This window comes from Salvelinus alpinus, chromosome 23 (genome assembly GCF_045679555.1).
Source record: "Salvelinus alpinus chromosome 23, SLU_Salpinus.1, whole genome shotgun sequence".
Taxonomy (NCBI): domain Eukaryota; kingdom Metazoa; phylum Chordata; class Actinopteri; order Salmoniformes; family Salmonidae; genus Salvelinus; species Salvelinus alpinus.
In genome coordinates, this window is record NC_092108.1 from 4,240,391 (window position 1) to 4,266,666 (window position 26,276).

Below are 26,276 nucleotides of genomic sequence, written 5' to 3' on the forward strand. Positions count from 1 at the left end.
TAAATGTGATATTTCAGTTTTTTTCATGTATATATGTATATATACAAAAAGTAACATTTTAATCTATTTTAGAATAAGGCTAAATAAATACTTCACAGAGTTCAAGTAACACACATCTCAACATCAACTGTTCAGAGGAGACTGTGTGAATCAGGCCTTCACTACTAAAGGACTCCAATAAGAAGAAGAGACATGCTTAGGCCAAGAAACACGAGCAATAGACATCAGACCGGTGGAAATCTGTCCTTTGATCTGATGAGTCCAAATTTGAGATTTTTGGTTCTAACCGCCGTGTCTTTGTAAGACACAGAGTAGGTGAACGGATGATCTCCGTATGTGTAGTTCCCACCGTGAAGCATGGAGGAGGAGGTGTGATGGTGTCGGGGTGCTTTGCCTCTGACACTGTCTGTGATTAATTTAGAATTCAAGGCACACTTCACCAGCATGGCTACCACAGAATTCTTCAGCGATACGCCATCCCATCTGGTTTGCGCTTAGTGGGACTATCATTTGTTTTTCAACAGGACAATGACCCAACACACCTCCAGGCTGTTTAAGGGCTATTTGACCAAGAAGGAGAGTGATGGAGTGCTGCATCAGATGACCTGGCCTCCACAATCAGCCGACCTCAACCCAATTGAGATGGTTTGGGATGAGTTGGATCGCAGAGTGAAGGAAAAGCAGCCAACAAATGCTCAGCATATGTGGGAACTCCTTCAAGACTGTTGGAAAAGCATTCCAGGTGAAGCTGGTTCAGAGAATGCCAAGAGAGTGCAAAGCTGTCATCGAGGCAAAGGGTGGCTACTTTGAAGAATCTCAAATATAAAATATATTTTGATTTGTTTAACACTTTTTTGGTTACTATATGATTCCATATGTGTTATTTCATAGTTTTGATGTCTTCACTATTAACCTACAATGTAGAAAATAGTAAAAATAAAGAAAAACCCTGGAATGAGTAGGTGTGTCCAATCTTTTGACTGGTACTATATGTATATATATATATATATATATATAGTTTGTGGTTAATGGTAAGCGCTTATGGTGAGCAGGAAAAGCCAGACCCCAGTGTGTGCTCTCACCATTTTGGACCGATATAATGAATTACATTAAATAAATCCACTCGATAATGAATATACTTGCTCGAAACCACACATTAAATTATATGCATGCAATGGTAGTTTTATTCCCGTTTTAAGGCTTATGTTCCTATTGTAGATATACTGCCTAGTAGCCTAGATAGCTTGTAGAATGTGTAACTCAATGCATTCACTCTTGACCTTTCGTTTTCACGTGTCTCTCCACGAACAACAATCTGACACCAGTGGATAGTTGAAGTACCCAACAAGGCCACTAGATGTCATACTGACATTAAAAAAAAAACATTTAATTTTTTTTAAATATATATATTTTACCTTTATTTAACCAGGTAGGCTAGTTGAGAACAAGTTCTCATTTACAACGGTGACCTGGCCAAGATAAAGCAAAGCAGTGTGAACAGACAACAACACAGAGTTACACATGGAATAAACAAGCGTACAGTCAATAACTCAATAGAAGAAATAAATACAAAATGTTTTAAATTAAAAAATAATAAAAATATGGGGATGAGGTAGGTAGATTGGATTTACAGATGGGCTAGGTACAGCTGCAGATAGTACAAGTCATATTATAGATAGTCATGTTATAGATAGTCATATTATAGATCTAGATAGCAGTATCTTTACTAGAACAGGTGTTAATTGCAGTGTTAGTACAGGGAATGTATAATCTCAAGAAGCGAGCAACACAACTGTAAAATGGCAAAAAATAGATACAACAATATGAAACAATATAACAATAAAATATTACAACAATATGTCTATAAAACAACTAGATGGATGTAAGGGATGTCTAAGTAACATAATAAAACAAATCCCCATTAAAATCTGTCAGTTTAAGCTAGAGATATCCAGGTTGTTTTTTTGCATACGCCTCTGTCGGCCTTCCGCATCTGCAGTGGAAGGTGGCCGAGCTAGAACGGTTGTTTGTCAGACCAGGAGACATCCCATCTGAGGTGAAAGGTGGCAGAGAGGTGTTTGTCAGACCAGGTGACATCCCATCTGAGGTGAAAGGTGGCATAGAGGTGTTTATCAGACCAGGAGACATCCCATCTGACGTGAAAGGTGACAGAGAGGTGTTTATCAGACCAGGAGATATCCCATCTGAGGTGAAAGGTGACAGAGAGGTGTTTATCAGACCAGGAGACATCCCATCTGAGGTGAAAGGTGACAGAGAGGTGTTTATCAGACCAGGAGACATCCCATCTGGGGTGAAAGGTGACAGAGAGGTGTTTATCAGACCAGGAGACATCCCATCTGAGGTGAAAGGTGACAGAGAGGTGTTTATCAGACCAGGAGACATCCCATCTGAGGTGAAAGGTGACAGAGAGGTGTTTGTCAGACCAGGAGACATCCCATCTGAGGTGAAAGGTGGCAGAGAGGTGTTTATCAGACCAGGAGACATCCCATCTGAGGTGAAAGATGACAGAGAGGTGTTTATCAGACCAGGAGACATCCCATCTGAGATGAAAGGTGACAGAGAGGTGTTTATCAGACAAGGAGACATCCCATCTGAGGTGAAAGGTGACAGAGAGGTGTTTGTCAGACCAGGAGACATCCCATCTGAGGTGAAAGGTGACAGAGAGGTGTTTATCAGACCAGGAGACATCCCATCTGAGGTGAAAGGTGACAGAGCTAGAGAGGTGTTTATCAGACCAGTAGACATCCCATCTGAGGTGAAAGGTGACAGAGAGGTGTTTATCAGACCAGGAGACATCCCATCTGAGGTGAAAGGTGATAGAGCTAGAGAGGTGTTTATCAGACCAGGAGACATCCCATCTGAGGTGAAAGGTGACAGAGAGGTGTTTATCAGACCAGGAGACATCCCATCTGAGGTGAAAGGTGACAGAGAGGTGTTTATCAGACCAGGAGACATCCCATCTGAGGTGAAAGGTGACAGAGCTAGAGAGGTGTTTATCAGACCAGGAGACATCCCATCTGAGGTGAAAGGTGACAGAGCGGTGTTTATCAGACCAGGAGACATCCCATCTGAGGTGAAAGGTGACAGAGCGGTGTTTATCAGACCAGGAGACATCCCATCTGAGGTGAAAGGTGACAGAGAGGTGTTTATCAGACCAGGAGACATCCCATCTGAGGTGAAAGGTGACAGAGAGGTGTTTATCAGACCAGGAGACATCCCATCTGAGGTGACAGAGAGGTGTTTATCAGACCAGGAGACATCCCATCTGAGGTGAAAGGTGACAGAGAGGTGTTTATCAGACCAGGAGACATCCCATCTGAGGTGAAAGGTGACAGAGAGGTGTTTATCAGACCAGGAGACATCCCATCTGAGGTGAAAGGTGACAGAGAGGTGTTTATCAGACCAGGAGACATCCCATCTGAGGTGAAAGGTGACAGAGCTAGAGAGGTGTTTATCAGACCAGGAGACATCCCATCTGAGGTGAAAGGTGACAGAGAGGTGTTTGTCAGACCAGGAGACATCCCGAAAATTGGTCTTCTTACGAAAACGTCTGTAGTGTCCGAACGGTTTGACCCACCTTGATGGTGTTCTCCGTTTTGTTCTACGACCCCCACAAGAGTCATAGGACTCGTATGAAGGTAATGAATGGCAGTATGAAGGTAACCCATACAAATGAATGGAAGTATGGAGGTAACCCATACAAATGAATGGAAGTATGGAGGTAACCCATACAAACAAATGGAAGTATGGAGGTAACCCATACAAATGAAAGGAAGTATGGAGGTAACCCATACAAATGAATGGAAGTATGGAGGTAACCCATACAAACGAATGGAAGTATGGAGGTAACCCATACAAATGAATGGAAGTATGGAGGTAACCCATACAAACGAATGGAAGAATGGAGGTAGTTTTGAGGCAACAAAAATAGCACCCACCAAAATCATAATGTGAAACACCCCAGGAAACACCCTAGGAAACACCCTAGGAAACACCCTAGGAGAGCTTTTAAACCCAGTCTACTTTCAGCGTTGCACACTTTAATCTTCAGGATATCCTGTGGCAGCAGCAAGAAGATTTCGCTACTGAAGTTGCAAATAGTAAAGAAAAAGAAAAAGCTATAAATGGCTTAGTTTCATAACCAAGGTCAAATGAGCGAGATTTACTACAGTGAAATTAGGACTGTGATTGGTGTTTTACTACGAGCCAAAAAACAACTTGAAAATTAACTTTATGCTCACCTTACCCTTCAGTCAACTTTCAGTAGAGGTGGTAACACATCACTGCCATCTAGTGGCGAAAAAAGGGTACAACACAGGGGCATTCTATACATACACTACAATTCAAATATAAATATTTTTACAGGTATTTCAAGCATGATCCACTAGGTTTGCTGCAGGTAGAAAATCTTAGGAAATGTTATTTAATGAATGAATCAATGTCTGTTTGTGCATGTGTGTTTGGTTGTGGGGGGGGGGGGGGGGGGGGGGGGGGCACCTAAACCAGGGGAGACAGCTCTACAATCGTAATCACACAAAACATATTATTTGTCAGGCAATACTATTTGTAGACCAGTGATTCTACACCTCACTTTGCTGAAGCTGATCCTCTCCAGTGGACTCAGAGATTGTAGCTAAACGTGGGTAAATTAGGAGCAGTTAAAGGGGGTATCCTCGACTGGGACTCGAACCCGGACTGCCAACACCTTAACTGGTATGTTAAACGTTTGGAACACACACACAGCAGTAAGTGGCATGCTGATTTCTAAATTCTGCGTTTTAGCTAACATGAGCATTTTTATCTTTCTGTCACACACATGTAACAGTATAACTTTAGACCGTCCCCTCGCCCCGGGCACGAACCAGGGACCCTCTGCACACATCAACAACAGTCACCCACGAAGCGTCGTTACCCATCGCTCCACAAAGGCTGCGGCCCTTGCAGAGCAAGGGGAACCACTACTTCAAGTCTCAGAGCAAGTGACGTCACCGACTGAAACGCTGCTAGCGCGCACCACCGCTAACTAGATAGCCATTTCACATCCGTTACACACAGTATAATGTTTTCTTTGTGTTCACAACCTTTGTGCACATCCCCCTAAACCCCGTGGAGATTATTAGAGGGCGTCTACTTTCAGTTTTGAACAAAACAAAAAGATTTTTGTTTTCCGTTATTCCATGTCCAATATCGACACATGAGAAGTCAATTTTTAAATAAAGATTTTAATTTTGTTTGAATTTCATAACGAATGAATGGACAATTCACGGACCGTTAAGGGTCACTCTCATAGGAACAGATCAAGACCCCGAACAGAAAGAAAAGAAAGATGAGACAGTAATCCCTATTTATGCATTTCCAAATCCCGCGGGATTACCCATCATACCCCCCCAACCTTTCCATCTGTCCTGACATATTTAACCCCTGCTAGTAGCCATGAGAACCATAACACACCCACAAACACAGAACACAATACCGGGTCGTTACAATACAATCTGTAACTAACCTAGGGGATGAATGAACGCACCCGCTGACGTACTGCCCTGAGATGAGCAGATAGCTACCTCCTATAGCTAGCTAATGAACCTGCAACTCAAGGTCAATCTTGTAGTTGTAACTAAATAGCTAGTTAATATTATCGACAAAGTTGCTAGCTAATGAACCTGCAACTCAAGGTCAATCTTGTAGTTGTAACTAAATAGCTAGTTAATATTATCGACAAAGTTGCTAGCTAATGAACCTGCAACTCAAGGTCAATCTTGTAGTTGTAACTAAATAGCTAGTTAATATTATCGACAAAGTTGCTAGCTAATGAACCTGCAACTCAAGGTCAATCTTGTAATTGTAACTAAATAGTAGATTTTATTTGTGGAAAATTCTAGCCGAGTGCAATGATACACAAATGCCGTCGGTGTTAGGATTAAAATATGTCCTCAACGTCGTAGAACTATGAATGCCGAGATGACATTGAGCAATTCACCACAGTCTTTATATATTAGACTGGCATTCAATATAAATTAATGCTATAAAATCGTGCTTTTGGGGTAAACTTGTGGATAGAGATCTGAGAGGTTATTAAAGTAGGAAAACAGTGATATTATGAAAAGTGACAGACATTTCGTAATGTCATTTTCACTCAAGGCAATTAAAGCATAAGGTTTGGAATGGGGAATGGGACACTAGTCAATAGAAAAATATACATGTAACGTTAGTGTCTAAAGAAAATCTTTCCTCAAGAGAAAGAAACAGCATTGGACCAAACAGTCATAAAGATATTATTTTTTTAAATCATTAGTCCCTCTCTCACATGACATGTTTTCAACAAAAACCTTCAACTAAATTTATACAAATATATATAATCCGGGTAGATGTCTGTCTCCATGCCATAGTAATTTTCCCATCCTATGGAATGCGACGGAAGCAGAAAGATTCGCTGGCGCTTGCGGTGACAGTGCGGAGCAGTGCTATACAGGGTCCATGGGACGTCAGGGTTTTCCAAACTCAGTCTTCGGGACCCTAAAGGGTGCATCTTTTGGTTTTTTGTCGTAGCACTACACAGCTGATTGAAATAATCAACTAATCATGAAGCTTTGATAATCTGAATCAGCTGTGTAGTGTTAGGGCTAAAAACAAAACTAGCACCGAGTTTGTGGAAACGTTGCCATAACCTATCTTGGGCTCCCGAGTGGCGCAGCATCTCAGTGCTAGAGGCGTCACTACAGACCCTGGTTCGATTCCAGGCTGTATTAAAACCTGTCGTGATTGGGAGTCCCATAGGGCGGCGCACAATTAGCCCAGCGTCGTCCGGTGTAGGACGTAATTGTAAACAAAAATATGTTCTTAACTGACTTGCCTAGTTAAATAAAGGTTAAATAAATAAAAAATAATTTCAATGTGGGGTAAGGACATCCCAAGGATACCAGATAGCGAAGACCCTGCGGTGACGTAATGAAAAAAGCTACCAGAGGTGCGTTCAGTTCGCTTGAACGTTTGCTACGTTGCAGAACGGTTTTTACTGAACGACACGTTTCCCCAAAATGTTATTGTACGTTCTTGAACAGACTAAGCCAACTAACTAAGGAAGGGGTACTTTTGCTGCCGTTTGGTGGTGTGGCGACTGGCCATACTGACAGGGTTCCCCTACCCATAACCCTTCCCCTTTTTCAACCGGTCGTTCAGTACAGCACCATTTCAGTTCAATTGAACTTTCCAGAACGTAAAACCGTACTGAACGCAGCCCTTGATTCTCTTGACAGCAGCTGAACAATTTGGAAACTTTCCCGAACTAACTCAAAGACAAAAGGAAAATTTACTAAAAGTGGGCCCACATCGTTATTTTCTCTTTTAAAAGCGTGTCTAGGTGTTCAAATGTGGAATTATTGATGGATTCGCGGTATGAGATCCAGCGGAGGGCCGGTGGGGGATCGGCAAATGCTTCCCCGGCTCTGGGGGCACAGTCTCGCCGCAGGAAGATGCCGCCCAGACCCGCAGATTATAAACTTCAGATCATTATCATTGGCTCCCGCGGAGTAGGCAAAACCAGTCTAATGGAAAGGTTTACCGACGACACCTTCTGTGAAGCATGCAAATCAACCGTTGGTAAGGAATGCCCAGATGTCGTTAGCCTCCTTTGCTAGCCAAAACTAGCTGCTAACAGTTCTGTTATTGTTATGTTCTATGCTAGCCAACCCGCGGCTAGTTAGCTAGCTAGCAAGCAATGTTTACGCTAACTACATGACTGGACGCAACCGACCTAGCTCATCTGTATCTGTATAGGCTACTGTATGGTCACCATCATAGATTCTCACTACAACTATTTGTAAAGAAGTTGGTAGCTACAGGGGAACACTGCTATATTTTTAAACTTGAGGTCGTTGTTGGCATTAATCTGTCAAACAGCACTGAGAGAAGCGAGCTAGTACTGTAACTGGAGCCCTGTCCAGCAGCTAGACGAAAGGTTACTGAGGGCCCTAGTAACTGTACTGATGCCTTGTCAGAAGTGTTGTTGTTGCTAACTACCTTGATCCAGAGGAACCCAATAGTGGCTTTCAGTATTCTGTCATAAAATACAAAAATAAATAAAAACTGTCTACTACATTATTAACTTACTTAGAACCAATAAATCCAGCGTAATTATCAATTGACATTTCAAATATCCTGGGACTTAGTGTGCGGCATAGACAATGTATCCGTTCTAGACAGACAATGTATCCGTTCTAGACAGATATCCGTTCTAGACAGACAATGTATCCGTTCTAGACAGACAATGTATCCGTTCTAGACAGACAATGTATCCGTTCTAGACAGACAATGTATCCGTTCTAGACAGACAATGTATCCGTTCTAGACAGACAATGTATCCGTTCTAGACAGACAATGTATCCGTTCTAGACAGACAATGTATGCGTTCTAGACAGACAATGTATCCGTTCTAGACAGACAATGTATCCGTTCTAGACAGACAATGTATCCGTTCTAGACAGACAATGTATCCGTTCTAGACAGACAATGTATCCGTTCTAGACAGACAATGTATCCGTTCTAGACAGACAATGTATCCGTTCTAGACAGACAATGTATCCGTTCTAGACAGACAATGTATCCGTTCTAGACAGACAATGTTACCGTTCTAGACAGACAATGTTACCGTTCTAGACAGACAATGTATCCGTTCTAGACAGACAATGTATCCGTTCTAGACAGACAATGTATCCGTTCTAGACAGACAATGTTACCGTTCTAGACAGACAATGTATCCGTTCTAGACAGACAATGTATCCGTTCTAGACAGACAATGTATCCGTTCTAGACAGACAATGTATCCGTTCTAGACAGACAATGTATCCGTTCTAGACAGACAATGTTACCGTTCTAGACAGACAATGTTACCGTTCTATATCTATTTTGTCTGTCTTTGTGACGACACTTCCAGGGTCTGTTTCTGAAACTCTCGTTCTGTAGACCGACACTGGTCCCTGGGATGTTACGGACTGGTCCCTCAGGTTTTTAACTGACACTGATTTAGTCACTTCTCTTAGCTTAGTTTTGGAGGCCTACACGGTCCTCGAAAGATTGGAGATTAATTTATTGCCGGTCACTTGCGGGTCCTCACGGTTTGTGCTCAAGCCTGATTGAGTTAAATCCTCCACACAGGGACAGGACGTGAATGGTCTTGAAAAGAGGGTCAGTGACTTACACTCTTACAAAGCCATTATAGTATGACCATACCATCTTTGTGCCAAGTCACCAATTATTTAATTCTCCTCATGCAAAGCACTGAGGGAATCTGGCTTGCCTCGCTAACAGGCAAGGGGATCTAATTTATCTGTTGTGAAACAGTCTCCTGAGGTAGATCACTCAGACCACTACAGGAACATGGATATACATGCAGGTTGACGTTTATTATCATGAGTCATGTCCTGGATGCAGAACTGAGCGATTTTCCCCATAGATAGACCAGCTACAAAGTCAAAATTGGCTATATTGTAAAAATTAATAAAACTAAAATGAGCTTTTTGCTTAGGCATTAGGGTTAGCAGTGTGGTTAAGCGTTAGGGTTAGCAGTGTGGCTAGGCGTTAGCAGTGTGGTTAGGCGTTAGGGTTAGCAGTGTGGCTAAGGTAAGATTTATAAGATTTTATGACTTTGTGGCTGTGCTAGCTAGTGACAGAAGGGTTAGGGTCTTTGTGGCTGTGCTAGCTAGTGACAGAAGAGTTAGGGTCTTTGTGGCTGTGCTAGCTAATGACAGAAGGGTTAAGGTCTTTGTGGCTGTGCCAGCTAGTGACAGAAGGGTTAAGGTCTTTGTGGCTGTGCTAGCTAGTGACAGAAGGGTTAAGGTCTTTGTGGCTGTGCTAGCTAGTGACAGAAGGGTTAAGGTCTTTGTGGCTGTGCTAGCTAGTGACAGAAGGGTTAAGGACTTTGTGGCTGTGCTAGCTAGTGACAGAAGGGTTAAGGTCTTTGTGGCTGTGCTAGCTAGTGACAGAAGGGGTAAGGTCTTTGTGGCTGTGCTAGCTAGTGACAGAAGGGGTAAGGTCTTTGTGGCTGTGCTAGCTAGTGACAGAAGGGGTAAGGTCTTTGTGGCTGTGCTAGCTAGTGACAGAAGGGTTAATGTCTTTGTGGCTGTGCTAGCTAGTGACAGAAGGGTTAATGTCTTTGTGGCTGTGCTAGCTAGTGACAGAAGGGGTAAGGTATTTGTGGCTGTGCTAGCTAGTGACAGAAGACACCAACAGTAATGATGATTATTCTATTTTCATGACTGTCTTCATCCATAACTGTCGGTTATATGGTAATTGTGCCAGCCCCAACACACACACACACACACACACACACACACACACACACACACACACACACACACACACACACAGCCATGGAACTTACCCAGGACAGAAGAGCTGCCACTGTCCCCATAGTTCCAAAAATAGTCCTTCTGACACTCTCCTCTCTGGCTCAGGCAGCTGCCACCACGTCTGGCCTCCATCTTGTTGTGCGTTGTCATCCTGGGGACACAGCTCTCTCTCTCTCTCTCTCTCTGTGAAGCAGCAGCTTTATTGGATCCTCTGAGGGTCTCCGTCTGTGTGCTTGTTCATGGTTGTTTTGATGACAGGAAGTGAGGAGGAAAACTGCTGTAGAGTTGCATAAATATTTGATAAGTGTCTGAAATGTGTCATCATCCCAGTCTGTTATAAACAAAATATTTTATGTAGGAGATCTTTACATTTCTAGCACAGAAGTTTGTGATTAAAATGACAACTTTTTCCTTGTTGTAGTATTTCCTCCATCAATTGTTATATTCCAAAGCACTTTGGAAGAACTTGCTACTTGAACTAGTCTGTTTGTCACGTTTTTCATGCTCTTTCCCATGTTTCTGGCTGACTGACCGGCACAGGGGAAAGAGCATGGAAAAAACATGACAAAAGACACATTTGGCCCTGTTTTCTTCCTGTAGGAGTAGATTTTAAGATCAAGACGGTGGAGCTGAGAGGGAAGAAGATCAGGTTGCAGATCTGGTGAGTCAACAGGAAACAGGAAGTCATCATCAGCCTCTGTCTGTTCCACTACCTCACACAGAAATTTGTTTACATCCCTGTTAGTGAGCATTTCTCCTTTGCCAAGATAATCCATCCACCTGACAGGTGTGGCATATCAAGAACCTGATTAAACAGCATGATCATTACACAGGTGCACCTTGTGCTGGGGACACTAAAAGGCCACTCTAAAATGTGCAGTTTTGTTAAACAACACAATGCCACAGATGTCTCAAGTTTTGAGGGAGCGTGAAATTGGCATGCTGACTGCAGGAATGTCCACCAGAGCTTTTGCCAGAGAAATGTAATGTTAATTTCTCTACCATAATGCCACTCCATCGTCATTTTAGAGACTTTGGCAGTACTTCCAACTGGCCTCACAACCGCAGACCACGTGTATGGCGTCCTGTCGGCGAGCAGTCTGTTGACGTCAACGTTGTGAACAGACTGCTCCATGGTATTGGGGGTAGGGGGCAGTCATAAGCAAAGACAATGAATACAGTTCGATTTTTATTGATGGCACTTTGAATTTACAGATATACCGTGACGAGATGTTTGTTTTTTTAATAAGGTATTTGTGATCAACAGATGGGTGTCTATTGCCCCCCTACCCCCACCACCATGGGGCAGTCTGCTCACAACGTTGACGTCAACAGACTGCCCCCTACCCCCACCACCATGGGGCAGTCTGCTCACAACGTTGACGTCAACAGACTGCCCCCTACCCCCAATACCATGGGGCAGTCTGTTCACAACGTTGACGTCAACAGACTGCCCCCTACCCCCAATACCATGGGGCAGTCTGTTCACAACGTTGACGTCAACAGACTGCCCCCCTACCCCCACCACCATGGGGCAGTCTGCTCACAACGTTGACGTCAACAGACTGCCCCCTACCCCCAATACCATGGGGCAGTCTGTTCACAACGTTGACGTCAACAGACTGCCCCCCTACCCCCACCACCATGGGGCAGTCTGCTCACAACGTTGACGTCAACAGACTGCCCCCTACCCACACCACCATGGGGCAGTCTGCTCACAACGTTGACGTCAACAGACTGCCCCCCCTACCCCCACCACCATGGGGCAGTCTGTTCACAACGTTGATGTCAACAGACTGCCCCCTACCCCCACCACCATGGGGCAGTCTGTTCACAACGTGGACGTCAACAGACTGCCCCCTACCCCCACCACCATGGGGCAGTCTGTTCACAACGTTGACGTCAACAGACTGCCCCCTACCCCCAATACCATGGAGCAGTCTGTTCACAACGTTGACGTCAACAGACTGCCCCCTACCCCCAATACCATGGAGCAGTCTGCTCACAACGTTGACGTCTACAGACTGCCCCCCTACCCCCAATACCATGGAGCAGTCTGTTCACAACGTTGACGTCAACAGACTGCTCGCCGACTCGACGACATACACGTGGTCTGCGGTTGTGAGGCCAATTGGAAGTACTGCCAAAGTCTCTAAAATGACATTGGAGGCGGCTTATGGTAGAGAAATTAACATTACATTTCTCTGGCAACAGCTCTGGTGGACATTCCTGCAGTCAGCTGTTGATTCCTAGTCATGTGAAATCCATAGATTAGGGTCTAATTTATTTATTTCAATTGACTGATTTCCTCATATGAACGGTAACTCAGTAAAATCTTTTTTTATTTTAACCATTATTTAACTAGGCAAGTCAGTTAAGAACAAATTCTTATTTTCAATGACGGCCTAGGAACAGTGGGTTAACTGCCTTATTCAGGGGCAGAACGACAGATTTTTACCTTGTCAGCTCGGGGATTCGATCTTGCAACCTTTCGGTTACTAGTCCAACGCTCTAACCACTAGGCTACGCTGCCGCCTCTAAAATTGTTGCACGTTGCGGTTTTTTTTTAACTATTTTTTTTGTTCAGTACATTATGTTTGAGTTCAATATGATATCTGTTTGGGGCTTCTAGGGAGGCATTTTACAGTCTACAAATGATTCGCCGTTATGATCTGGCCCCCTGACCGTCCACTCAAGAAGAAATTAGCCCGTGGCTGAATGTAGTTTGATGACCCCTGACATACAACATTAAGTGACACCTCAGTCTACAGTAATCGACCGTTCTGTGCTGTTCAACTACCTTCTGCTGCACAGAATAGCTGTCCTTTTCGTGCTACGGCTTCACGACACCACAGATACTGTAGCTACACATCTTGATGTTGCCATGTAGGATGAGTGTGTGACTGCTACCTGGGCTGAGATGTGTTCATATCCCTCACTAATAACACAATTTGTTCTGTTTACCCGACCTCGTCCCACTACTACCCTCATCCACTCCCAATCTCTGTGTCCCTACCTCCACCCATCCCTCGTCAGTTCAGGATGACTGTCTGCGTACTGGCTGTGTCATCATGTCTCGTGCTGACTGCCTCATCTCACCACCTGGTCTTGGCTGAGTCTCCATCACTGTGTCAGTCAACCCTAACAACTCTCTTTTTGTCTGTCAGCCCTAACCTCTCTCTGTCAGTCAGCCCTAACCTCTGTCTGTCAGTCAGCCCTAACCTCTGTTTGTCTGTCAGCCCTAACCTCTGTCTGTCTGTCAGCCCTAACCTCTGTCTGTCGAAGTCAGCCCTAACCTCTGTCTGTCGAAGTCAGCCCTAACCTCTGTCTGTCTGTCAGCCCTAACCTCTGTCTGTCAGTCAGCCCTAACCTCTGTCTGTCAGTCAGCCCTAACCTCTGTCTGTCTGTCAGCCCTAACCTCTGTCTGTCAGTCAGCCCTAACCTCTGTCTGTCAGTCAGCCCTAACCTCTGTCTGTCAGTCAGCCCTAACCTCTGTCTGTCAGTCAGCCCTAACCTCTGTCTGTCAGTCAGCCCTAACCTCTGTCTGTCAGTCAGCCCTAACCTCTGTCTGTCAGTCAGCCCTAACGTCTGTCTGTCAGCCCTAACCTCTGTCTGTCAGTCAGCCCTAACCTCTGTCTGTCTGTCAGCCCTAACCTCTCCATGGGAGGCAACATCTAACCTTGCTCTGTCACTTCTGCTTCTCTACTGCTGCTCATACGCTGGCTGATTGACTGGCGGACTGATTGACTGACTGGCGGACGGACTGACTGGCGGCCGGACTGACTGGCGGACGGACTGACTGACTGACTGGCGGACGGCCTGATTGGCGGCCGGACTGACTGACTGGCTGGCGGCCGGACGGACTGACTGACTGGGGGACGGCCTGACTGGCGGCCGGACTGACTGACTGACTGGCGGCCGGACTGACTGACTGGCGGGCGGATTGACTGACGGTCTGTTTACCTCTGCACCATAGTTGACAAGATTTGTATATGGAAATCAATTCACATGACGTTCGTCAATTTCTACGTTTGTTATTAGCTTTAACTAGGGCCTTGTTTTCCCAGGTCATGTCAGGTGACTTGGTCTGGAAAACCTCATGGCCCTAACTCATAGCTCCGGTCTGACTCATAGCTCCGGTCTGACTCATAGCTCCGGTCTGATATGTGATGTGTCTTGTCTCTAACTCATAGATCCAGTCTGATATGTGATGTGTGTCCTGTCTCTAACTCATAGATCCAGTCTGATATGTGATGTGTGTCCTGTCTCTAACTCATAGATCCAGTCTGTGATTTGTGTCCTGTCTCTAACTCATAGATCCAGTCTGATATGTGTCTTGTCTCTAACTCATAGATCCAGTCTGATATGTGATGTGTCCTGTCTCTAACTCATAGATCCAGTCTGATATGTGATGTGTGTCCTGTCTCTAACTCATAGATCCAGTCTGATATGTGATGTGTCCTGTCTCTAACTCATAGATCCAGTCTGATATGTGACGTGTCCTGTCTCTAACTAATCCAGTCTCATATGTGTCCTGTCTCTAACTAATCCAGTCTGATATGTGACATGTCCTGTCTCTAACTCATGGATCCAGTCTGATATGTGACGTGTCCCTAATGGATCCAGTCTGATATGTGATGTGTGTCCTGTCTCTAACTCATAGATCCAGTCTGATATGTGATGTGTGTCCTGTCTCTAACTCATAGATCCAGTCTGATATGTGATGTGTCCTGTCTCTAACTCATAGATCCAGTCTGATATGTGACGTGTCCTGTCTCTAACTAATCCAGTCTCATATGTGTCCTGTCTCTAACTAATCCAGTCTGATATGTGACATGTCCTGTCTCTAACTCATGGATCCAGTCTGATATGTGACGTGTCCCTAATGGATCCAGTCTGATATGTGATGTGTGTCCTGTCTCTAACTCATGGATCCAGTCTGATACGTGTTCTGTCTCTAATGGATCCAGTCTGATACGTGTCCCTAATGGATCCAGTCTGATATGTGATGTGTGTCCTGTCTCTAATGGATCCAGTCTGATACGTGTCCTGGCCCTAATGGATCCAGTCTGATATGTGATGCGTGTCCTATCTCTAATGGATCCAGTCTGATACGTGTCCTGTCTCTAATGGATCCAGTCTGATACGTGTTCTGTCTCTAATGGATCCAGTCTGATACGTGTCCTGTACCTCCAGGGATACAGCTGGTCAGGAGAGGTTCAACAGCATAACCTCAGCCTACTACCGTGGGGCCAAGGGAATAGTACTGGTCTATGACATCACCAAGCAGGAAACGTTCGACGACCTGCCCAAGTGGATGAAGATGATCGACAAGGTAAAACGGATATTATCAATAACCTACTTTTTATTTTTTCTCCTCCATTGTATCCAAACTTATATATTGCTGGTTTTTTTGTGTTTTTTTTCCTGATCAGATTAATTTTATTATGAAAATCTCAGGGCCTTATACATCATCATGGATTATCATTGATAACATAAATCATTATGTAGTACTAGGCACAAAGGACCAGCACGGAACACCACTGGGATGGGCCACATACCTCTCTTCTCCTCTCTGTTACTACAGAATATACGCTACCGTTCAAACGTTTGGGGTCACTTAGAAAATGGCCTTGTTTTTGGAAAAGAAAAGCCCCCCCAAAAAATGTGTTCATTAAAATAACATCAAATTGATCAGAAATACAGAAATATTAAATACATGGTTAATGTTGTAAATGACTATTGTAGCTGGAAACGGCAGATTTTTAATAGATTATCTACATAGGCGTACAGAGGCCCATTATCAGCAACCATCACTCCTGTGTTCCAATGGCTCTTTGTGTTAGCGAATCCAAGTTTATCATTTTAAAAGGCTAATTGATCATTTGAAAAGCCTTTTGCAATTATGTTAGCACAGCTGAAAACTGTTGTTCTGATTTTAAAGAAGCAATAAAACTGGCCTTCTTTAGACTAGTTGAGTATCTGGAGCATCAGCATTTGTGGGTTCGATTACAGGCTCAAAATGTCCAGAAACAAATAACTTTCTTCTGAAACTCGTCAGTCTACTCTTGTTCTGAGAGATGAAGACTATTCCATGCGAGAAATTGCCAAGAAACTGAAGATCTCGTACAACGTTGTGTACTACTCCCTTCACAGAACAGCGCAAACTGACTCTAACCAGAATAGAAAGAGGAGTGGGAGGCCCCGGTGCACAATTGAGCAAGAAGACAAGTACACTAGAGTGTCTAGTTTGAGAAAGAGACGCCTCACAAGTCCTCAACTGGCAGCTTCATTAAATAGTACCCGCAAAACACCAGTCTCAAAGTCAACAGTGAAGAGGCGACTCCGGGATGCTGGCCTTCTAGGCAGAACTCCTCTGTCCAGTGTCTGTGTTCTTTTGCCCATCTTAATCTTTTCTGTTTATTGGCCAGTCTGAGATATGGCTTTTTGTTTGCATCTCTGCCTAGAAGAACATCCCGGAGTCGCCTCTTCACTGTTGACATTTAGACTGGTGTTTTGTGGGTACTATTTAATGAAGCTACCAGTTTAGGACTTGTGAGGCGTCTCTTTCTCAAACTAGACACTCTAATGTACTTGTCCTCTTGCTCAGTTGTGCACCGGGGCCTCCCACTCCTCTTTCAATTCTGGTTAGAGCCAGTTTGCGCTGTTCTGTGAAGGGAGTAGTACACAGTACACACCTCTCATCTCCTCTGTTACTGCAGTACACACCTCTCATCTCTCTCCTCTCTGTCATTGGCCAGTATGCTTCAGAAGAGGCAGAGCTGCTGCTGGTGGGGAACAAGCTGGACTGTGAGACAGACCGCATCATCACTAGACAGACTGCAGAGAGGGTGAGTCTAATACTGACCTAGAATCAGTTTACCCTATCAGCATCATCACTAAACAGACTGCAGAGAGGGTGAGTCTAATACTGACCTAGAATCAGTTTACCCTATCAGCATCATCACTAGACAGACTGCAGAGAGGGTGAGTCTAATACTGATCTGGAATCAGTTTACCCTATCGGCATCATCACTAGACAGACTGCAGAGAGGGTGAGTCTAATACTGACCTAGAATCAGTTTACCCTATCGGCATCATCACTAAACAGACTGCAGAGAGGGTGAGTCTAATACTGACCTAGAATCAGTTTACCCTATCGGCATCATCACTAAACAGACTGCAGAGAGGGTGATTCTAATACTGACCTAGAATCAGTTTACCCTATCGGCATCATCACTAAACAGACTGCAGAGAGGGTGAGTCTAATACTGATCTGGAATCAGTTGATGGGAAAAACCTTCTCCAAGAAGAAATGTCCCAAGTCAGGGCTTTCTTTACTTCTTCTAATCTTCACTGATGGATTAGTTAACGGATTATTGTGTAGTACTGTACATGATCTCAAACCCCGGGAAAATAATATTAGTTGACTCATAATTCTATGATTTTATAATTGATTGATCGATTTGACTTTGGTATTATCTCGGTTCCCAGTTTACCTCGAGGATATCTGGGTTGCGTTTCTGCGAGGCCAGTGCCAAGGATAACTTTAACGTGGAGGAGTGCTTTCTAAAACTAGTGGACGACATTCTAGCCAAGGTGAGTAGGAATCCTCACTGTGCTTTTTAGCTATACGCCGCTTATTTTTTGTTGACCTGCGACCTACACTGAGTGGACAAAACATTAGGAACACCTTCCCCTTTTACCCTCAGAACAGCCTCACTTCGTCGGGACATGGGACTCTACAAGGTGTTGAAAGCGTTTCCACAGGGATGCTGGTCCATGTCGACTCCAATGCTTCCCACAGTTGTGTCAAGTTGGCTGTATGTCCTTTGGCTGGTGGACCATTCTGGATACACAGGAAACTGTTGAGTGTTAAAAACCCAGCAGCGTTGCAGTTCTTGACACAAACTGGTGCACCTGGCACCTACTACCATACCCCGTTCAAAGGCACTTAAATATTTTGTCTCAAGGCTTAAACATCCTTCTTTAACCTGTCTCCTCCCCTTCATCTACACTGATTGAAGAGGATTTAACAGGTGACATCAATAAGGGATCATATCTTTCACCTGGATTCACCTGGTCAGTCTGTCATGGAACGAGCAGGTGTTCCTAATGTTTTGTCCACTCAGTGTATTAAAACCTGGTTCAGTCTGCTTTCCACCAGACACTGGGAGATGAATTCACCTTTCAGCAGGACAATAACCTAAAACACATGGCTTAAATTGTATTTTTTCCTCATCAATCTACACACAATACCCCATAATGATAAAGCAAAAACAGTTTATTTTATTTTTATGTTTTGCTCATTTATTAAACTGATAACTAATTTACATAAGTATTCAGACCCTTTACTCAGTACTTTGTTGAAGGACCTTTGGCAGCGATTACAGCCTTGAGTCTTCTTGGCTATGACGCTATAAGCTTGCCACACCTGTATTTGGGGAGTTTCTCCCATTCTTCTCTGCAGATCCTCTCAAACTGTCAGGTTGTATGGGGTGCGTTGCTGCACAGCTATTATCAGGTATCTCCAGAGATGTTCGATCGGGTTCAAGTCCGGGCTCTGGTTGGGCAACTCAAGGACATTCAGAGACTTGTCCCGAAGCCACTCCTGCGTTGTCTTGGCTGTGTGCTTAGGGTCGTTGTCCTGTTGGAAGGTGAATCTTCGCCCCAGTCTGAGTGCTCTGGAGCAGGTTTTCATCAAGGATCTCTCTGTACTTTGAAGAAAGAAAGAAGAGAGAATCTTGTTTCTCATAGTCAGAGTTCTTTAGGAGCCTTTTGGCAAACTCCAAGCACGTTTCAAACTTCTTCCATTTTTAAGAATGATGGCGGCCACTGTGTTCTTGGGGACCTTCAATGCTGCAGACATTTGTTGGTACCCTTCCCCAGATCTGTGCCTCGACACAACCCTGTCTCGGAGCTCTACAGACAATTCCTTCGATCTCATGGCATGGTTTTTTACTCTGACATGGACTGTGAACTGTGGGACCTTATATAGACAGGTGTGTGCCTTTACAAATCATGTCCAATCAATTGAATTTATCACAGGTGGACTCCAATCAAGTTGTAGAAACATCTCAAGGATAATCAATGGAAACAGGAAGCACCTGAGCTCAATTTCGAGTCTCATAGCAAAGGGTCTGAATACCCATGTAAATAAATGAGCAGAAATGTTTTCGCTTTGTCATTATGGGGTATTGTGATGTCATCATGGGGTATTGTGATGTCATCATGGGGTATTGTGATGTCATCATGGGGTATTGTGATGTCATTATGGGGTATTGTGATGTCATCATGGGGTATTGTGTGTAGATTGATGAGGATTTTATTTAATCCATTTTAGAATAAGGCTGTAACGTAACAAAATGTGGAAGAAGTCAAGGGGTCTGAATACTTTCTGATAGCACTGCACATTTATATTTGGGATTCCATTTAGTCCCCCCCTGGTATTTAGTGTGCATGTAAAAAATTACCTATTTCCTGTATTTCATATAGTTTCCTATAATATTGTTTTAATGTGTTCCTATAGCTTCCCTCCCCATTTCCTATAACTGTACCCGTTGTTATGTTATAGTCTACAATATGTACAGGGACTTCAAGACGTATTCACACCCCTTGATATATTCCACATTTTGTTGTTAGTCTGAATTCAAAAAATGGATTACATTTTTTATTTTTTTTGTCTCCACCCATCTATACACAAAATGAAAATACACAGTGAAAACATGTTTTTAGCAAATTTTATTGACAATGAAATACAGAAATATCTCAGTTACATAACTATTCAAACCCCTTTTGCTACGACTCTCCAAATTGAGTTCAGGTGGATCCAATGTCCTTTGATCATTCTTGAGATGTCACTACAACTTGATTGGAGTCCAACCTGTGGCCAATTCAACTGTTCGGATATGATTTACAAAGAAACACACCTGTCTATATAAAGGTCCCACAGTTGACAGTGGATGTCAGAGCAGAAACTATACCATGAAGTCCAAGGAACTGTCTGTAGATCTCAGAGATAAGAGTTGTGATGAGGCATATGTCTGGGGAGGTTATAAAAGGTTAAGGTTATTAAACTATTTCTAGTGTTGAACATTTCCAAGAGCACAGTGGTCTCCATGAAAAAAACATGGATCTACCCAGACTGCATAGAGATGTCCAACCAAACTGAGCAACCGGGCGAGCAGCACCTTGATCAGGGAGGCGAGAGAAGCACCTTGATCAGGGAGGCACCTTGGTCAGGGGAGTCGAGCGGCGCCTTGGTCAGGGGAGTCGAGCGGCGCCTTGGTCAGGGGAGTCGAGCGGCGCCTTGGTCAGGGGAGTCGAGCGGCGCCTTGGTCAGGGGAGTCGAGCGGCGCCTTGGTCAGGGGAGTCGAGCGGCGCCTTGGTCAGGGGAGTCGAGCGGCGCCTTGGTCAGGGGAGTCGAGCAAGAGCCCAATGACCACCCAGCCAATGAACTCTGCAGAACTCTTCTGTCAGAGATGGGAGAACCTGCCAGAAGGACAACAGTCTCTAGAGCACTTCACCAATCTGGGCTTTATGGGAGTGTGGCCAGACGGAAGCCTCTCCTGAGAAAAAGGCACAAGACAACACGCCTGGAGTTTTCACTAAGGCCTGTGAAAGATTGAGCAAAAGGCAAAAGATTCTGTGGTCTGTGGAGACAAACATTTTACTCATTGGCCAAGAATGCAAAGCGCTATGTCTGGAGAAACCAGGCACAGCTCATCACCCTTCTAACACCATCTCTACCGTGAAGCATGGTGGTGGCTGTGTAACAGTACTCTTCCTGCGTTGTGTACAATCAATCGTCGACACGAACTCCAACTTGTAGCACCAGTCATGGAGATTTATTCTGATAGGAACAGCACAAAATTGCACGTCATGCAATGCACGGCTCACCATCCATACCCTGCACTCACGCACTGTACAAAATATACAACCCCCACCCCCCAGCAGACACAGTAAGTTGCTAGCTAGTATTAGCGGGAATTCTCTACAACAAAATGCACAACAAATATTCACCAAAAAACGTTGCATCTTATGTGTGATGTTCGAATAACATTTACAAATTAATTGATATAAATTGTACATTTAAATCATCACTTGGGAGTATAAAAATCACTTTTGACGTACAGTGCTTTGCAACCAACAACTCACTGCTGGTTTGGTGCTTGTTCACTGGGATGATTCTGACTGAAACATCCTCCCTCGTAAGCAAGCTATGCAAACCAGCCAATAAGATGCCATGTTGAGTAGGTGAAGGCAAGACAAAACTATAACCAAAAACCCATTGGCTTAACAATAAAGTGGCAAGGGGAATCACCAATATAACCCTGTTACAGCAGCATCATGCTATGGGGATGCTTTCAGCAGCAGGGACTGGGACACTAGTAAGGACAGAGGGAACAATGAATGGAGCCGAATACAGGCAACAATGAATGGAGACAAATACAGGCAAATCCTTGCTGAGAACCTGCTTCAGAGAGCAAACGACCTTAGACTGGGGCTAAGATTTACGTTCCAACAGGACAATGACCCCATGAACACAGCCAAAGCAATGTTGGAATGGCTTCAGAACAACAATGTGAAAGTCCTTGAGTGGCCCAGCCAAAGCCCAGACTTGAATCCCATTGAAAATTTGTGGAAAGACTTGAAGATTGCTGTTGACCGTCACTCCCCATTTTAACTTTAAGAGAATCTGCAAGGGAGAAAATCCCCAAACCCAGACGTGCAAAGCTGAGTGACACACCCAATGTGCTTCAACAAAGTATTCAGTCGGGTGTGAATACTTATGTAAAATGATATATATATTTCTGTATTTCATTTTAAATAAATTTGCTAACATTTCTAAAAACATGTTTTCACTTTGTCATAATGGGGTATTGTGTGTGTGAGATTTAAAAAATATATTTTTAGTTCATCTATTTTTAATTCAGGCTGTAACACGACAAAATGTGGAATACGTCAAGGAGTACGAATACTTTTCCGTTTGCTCTATATATGTAGTATTTTAATAGTCGTAATAAACTGGGTGGTTCCAGCCCTGAATGCTGATTGGCTGACAGCTGTAGTATATCAGTCCGTATACCACGCATATGACAAAATATTAATTTTTACTGCTCTAATTACGTTGGTTACCAGTTTATAACAGCAATGAGGCACCTCAGGGGGTTTGTGATATATGGCCAATATACCACGGCTAAGGCCTGTATCCAGGGACTCTGCGTTGCGTCGTGCTTAAGAACAGCCCTTAGCCGTGGTATATTGGCAATTTACCACACCCCCTCCGGGCCTTATTGCTTAATTCTACCCTTCTAATACTGGTACGTCATTTTGAATATTCCACACCACCTGAGGCACTAATCATGACTTGCCTGTTAACTTCCTATTCTGTCTTGCGGTCACTAGATGCCTCTAGAGATTCCCACCAGGAAGCTCTCCAACAGCATCCTGTCTCTGCAGCCTGAACCAGAAGTGCCTCCCGAGCTCAACCCGCCACGCATGCACTGTTGCTGAGATGACTCAACTCTCCACTACGTCCCCCTTCCACTACGTCCCCCTTCCACTACGTCCCCCCTCCACTACGTCCCCCTTCCACTACGTCCCCCTTCCACTACGTCCCCCTTCCACTACGTCCCCCTTCCACTACGTCCCCCTCCACTACGTCCCCCTCCACTACGTCCCCCCTCCACTACGTCCCCCTTCCACTACGTCCCCCTCCACTACGTCCCCCTCCACTACGTCCCCCTCCACTACGTCTCCCTCCACTACGTCCCCTTCCACTACGTCCCCTTCCACTACGTCCCCTTCCACTACGTCCCCCTTCCACTACGTCCCCCTTCCACTACGTCCCCCTTCCACTACGTCCCCCTTCCACTACGTCCCCCTTCCACTACGTCCCCCTTCCACTACGTCCCCCTTCCACTACGTCCCCCTTCCACTACGTCCCCCTTCCACTACGTCCCCCCTCCACTACGTCCCCCTCCACTACGTCCCCCTCCACTACGTCCCCTTCCACTACGTCCCCCTCCACTACGTCCCCTTCCACTACGTCCCCTTCCACTACGTCCCCCTCCACTACGTCCCCCTTCCACTACGTCCCCCTTCCACTACGTCCCCCTCCACCACGTCCCCTTCCACTACGTCCCCTTCCACTACGTCCCCCTCCACCACGTCCCCTTCCACCACGTCCCCTTCCACCACGTCCCCCTCCACTACGTCCCCCTCCACTACGTCCCCCTCCACTACGTCCCCCTCCACTACGTCCTCCTCCACTACGTCCCCATCCAATACGTCCCCCTCCACTACGTCCCCCTCCACTTCAACCCTCCAATACGTCTCCCTCCACTACGTCCCCCTCCACTTCAACCCTCCACTACGTCCCCCTCCACTACGTCCCCCTCCACTACGTCCCCTTCCACTACGTCCCCCTCCACTACAACCCTCCGGTTCAACCCTCCACTACATCTCTCCTCTCAACCATTCTGGCCACCAGAGGGCAGCACAACCAAGCAGAAGTCAGATATCAAGAGGAGGAGAGTAAGGCTGCATCTCAAATGGCAATAGATTCCATATATAGTGCACTACTTTGTACCAGCGCCCTTTTGCATCCGAAGAGTCAGTTGTTGCTGCAAGGAGCTTTATACCCCCTGCTCTCTCAACCCCCCCTGCTCTCTCAACCCCCCTTGCTCTCTCAACCCCCCCTGCTCTCTCAACCCCCCCTGCTCTCTCAACCCCCCCTGCTCTCTCAACCCCCCTGCTCTCTCAACCCCCCTGCTCTCTCAACCCCCCTGCTCTCTCAACCCCCCCTTGCTCTCTCAACCCCCCCTTGCTCTCTCAACCCCCCCTTGCTCTCTCAACCCCCCCTGCTCTCTCAACCCCCCCTGCTCTCTCAACCCCCCCTGCTCTCTCAACCCCCCCTGCTCTCAACCCCCCTTGCTCTCTCAACCCCCCCTGCTCTGACCGATTCGGCATCCTCCTAGTTCTACTTCTATCCTGTAGCTGTATGATATGACATGTCACACTAACACACAGACCTCTTCTTACACCCCCCCCCCCCACGTCCCTTTGTCTACACACACCTGTGCACGCACCTGTACACGCACCTGTCCCAGACTACCTCATCCACCTGCCTGCTTGGCTTGCTGTGCCTCGCAGCCAAGTGCCTTCTAGGTAGAGATTCCTCTGGTAACCAATATATACACACACACACACACACACACACACACACACACACACACACACACACACAGGGACAACTTGACAAAGAAGAGGAACACACACACCTGACTTCACTGAGGGAGTGGAGCTCCTGACCCTGCACTAAGTATATCTTTACCTCCTGAAGTCAGTGTTCTCTACTGTACAGGAAGGAACATGGATTCTTGTCATATTGCACACTGCAACATTAAATAGAAAATCTTCTTGTAAATAGTTTCATATAGACAGTTTTAAACGTGATTTATCACGTGGTAACTTGAATTAGACACAGTATTGGGTCTAGAGTCAGATGAAAACATGTAGAGAGAGCTGTCTTTTGGGGCTGAATTCATCTAGATATATATATACTTTAGAAAACGACCTGGCAGCCATTTTGGTCTTGGATTGGACTCGTTTTTAAATCGACAGGATCCTCGTGAAGAATTTCAACGTGTGTATTTACACAACCAATAATGACACAGCCTTAACAGTAGTTGGTTTGTTGTGTGTCGCGTTCATTTCTGTCTGTCTTGCCTTACAGTATTATAAGAGTGTCTTGAATGGTTCCTGGTCTGTTTCTTCATTGTAATGTTTTGCACTATAATCCATGACAGCTAGTTAAACTCCTATGCTAAAATGTGTGTGGTGGTGGTGGTGGTGGGGGGCAGGCAGTGTAAAAAAAATAATAAAGTATTAAATTAGTTAGCAGCACTAATAATGATGAATAAAAACAAACCTTGTTTCAATGTTGAACCCTGTCAGTACTATTCATTAGTGCACACCGTAGAAAAACGTTTTACAACGGAGACAAGTTTATCTTATTGGACCATTCAGGTAGTCCCCTGTTTCAGTCTCTTTTGTTCTGTTTTGGTGCCTCGTGAAAACGTTTTTGAGTGGACAGGAGAGCAGTGGCTGATGGGTAGTGTCTTTTTTGAGGCATCTACGTAGAGTCACTATGAAGACAGGAGGTAGCTACGTACAGTCACTATGAAGACAGGAGGAGGTAGCTACGTACAGTCACTATGAAGACAGGAGGAGGTAGCTACGTACAGTCACTATGAAGACAGGAGGAGATAGCTACGTACAGTCACTATGAAGACAGGAGGAGGTAGCTACGTAGAGTCACTGAAGACAGGAGGAGGTAGCTACGTACAGTCACTATGAAGACAGGAGGAGGTAGCTACGTACAGTCACTATGAAGACAGGAGGAGGTAGCTACGTACAGTCACTATGAAGACAGGAGGAGGTAGCTACGTACAGTGGGGAGAACAAGTATTTGATACACTGCCGATTTTGCAGGTTTTCCCACTTACAAAGCATGTAGAGGTCTGTAATTTTTATCATAGGTACACTTCAACTGTGAGAGACGGAATCTAAAACAAAAATCCAGAAAATCACATTGTATGATTTTTAAGTAATTCCTTTGCATTTTATTGCATGACATACGTATTTGATACATCAGAAAAGCAGAACTTAATATTTGGTACAGAAACCTTTGTTTGCAATTACAGAGATCATACGTTTCCTGTAGTTCTTGACCAGGTTTGCACACACTGCAGCAGGGATTTTGGCCCACTCCTCCATACAGACCTTCTCCAGATCCTTCAGGTTTCGGGGCTGTCGCTGGGCAATACGGAATTTCAGCTCCCTCCAAAGATTTTCTATTGGATTCAGGTCTGGAGACTGGCTAGACCACTCCAGGACCTTGAGATG

General features: G+C 44.9%; 1 protein-coding gene across 1 annotated transcript; it reads left to right on the forward strand.

Annotated features, from left to right (window-relative positions):
- Positions 1–7,181: 7,181 nt before the first annotated feature.
- Positions 7,182–25,316, forward strand: LOC139550100 (ras-related protein Rab-12). Its single transcript, XM_071360734.1, has 6 exons — positions 7,182–7,617; positions 10,965–11,025; positions 15,561–15,699; positions 17,126–17,215; positions 17,859–17,963; positions 22,773–25,316. The coding sequence occupies exons 1-6, from the start codon at positions 7,401–7,403 to the stop codon at positions 22,878–22,880; spliced, it is 720 nt and encodes a 239-aa protein (XP_071216835.1). The 5' UTR covers positions 7,182–7,400; the 3' UTR covers positions 22,881–25,316.
- Positions 25,317–26,276: the final 960 nt, after the last annotated feature.

Coding starts and splice junctions, on each gene's coding strand:
- LOC139550100 (XM_071360734.1), top strand. CDS start 7,401: ATGGATTCGCGGTATGAGATCCAGCGGAGGGCCGGTGGGGGATCGGCA. Junction 11,026..15,560: donor AAGATCAGGTTGCAGATCTG/GTGAGTCAACAG, acceptor CTGTACCTCCAG/GGATACAGCTGGTCAGGAGA. Junction 15,700..17,125: donor GGATGAAGATGATCGACAAG/GTAAAACGGATA, acceptor GTCATTGGCCAG/TATGCTTCAGAAGAGGCAGA.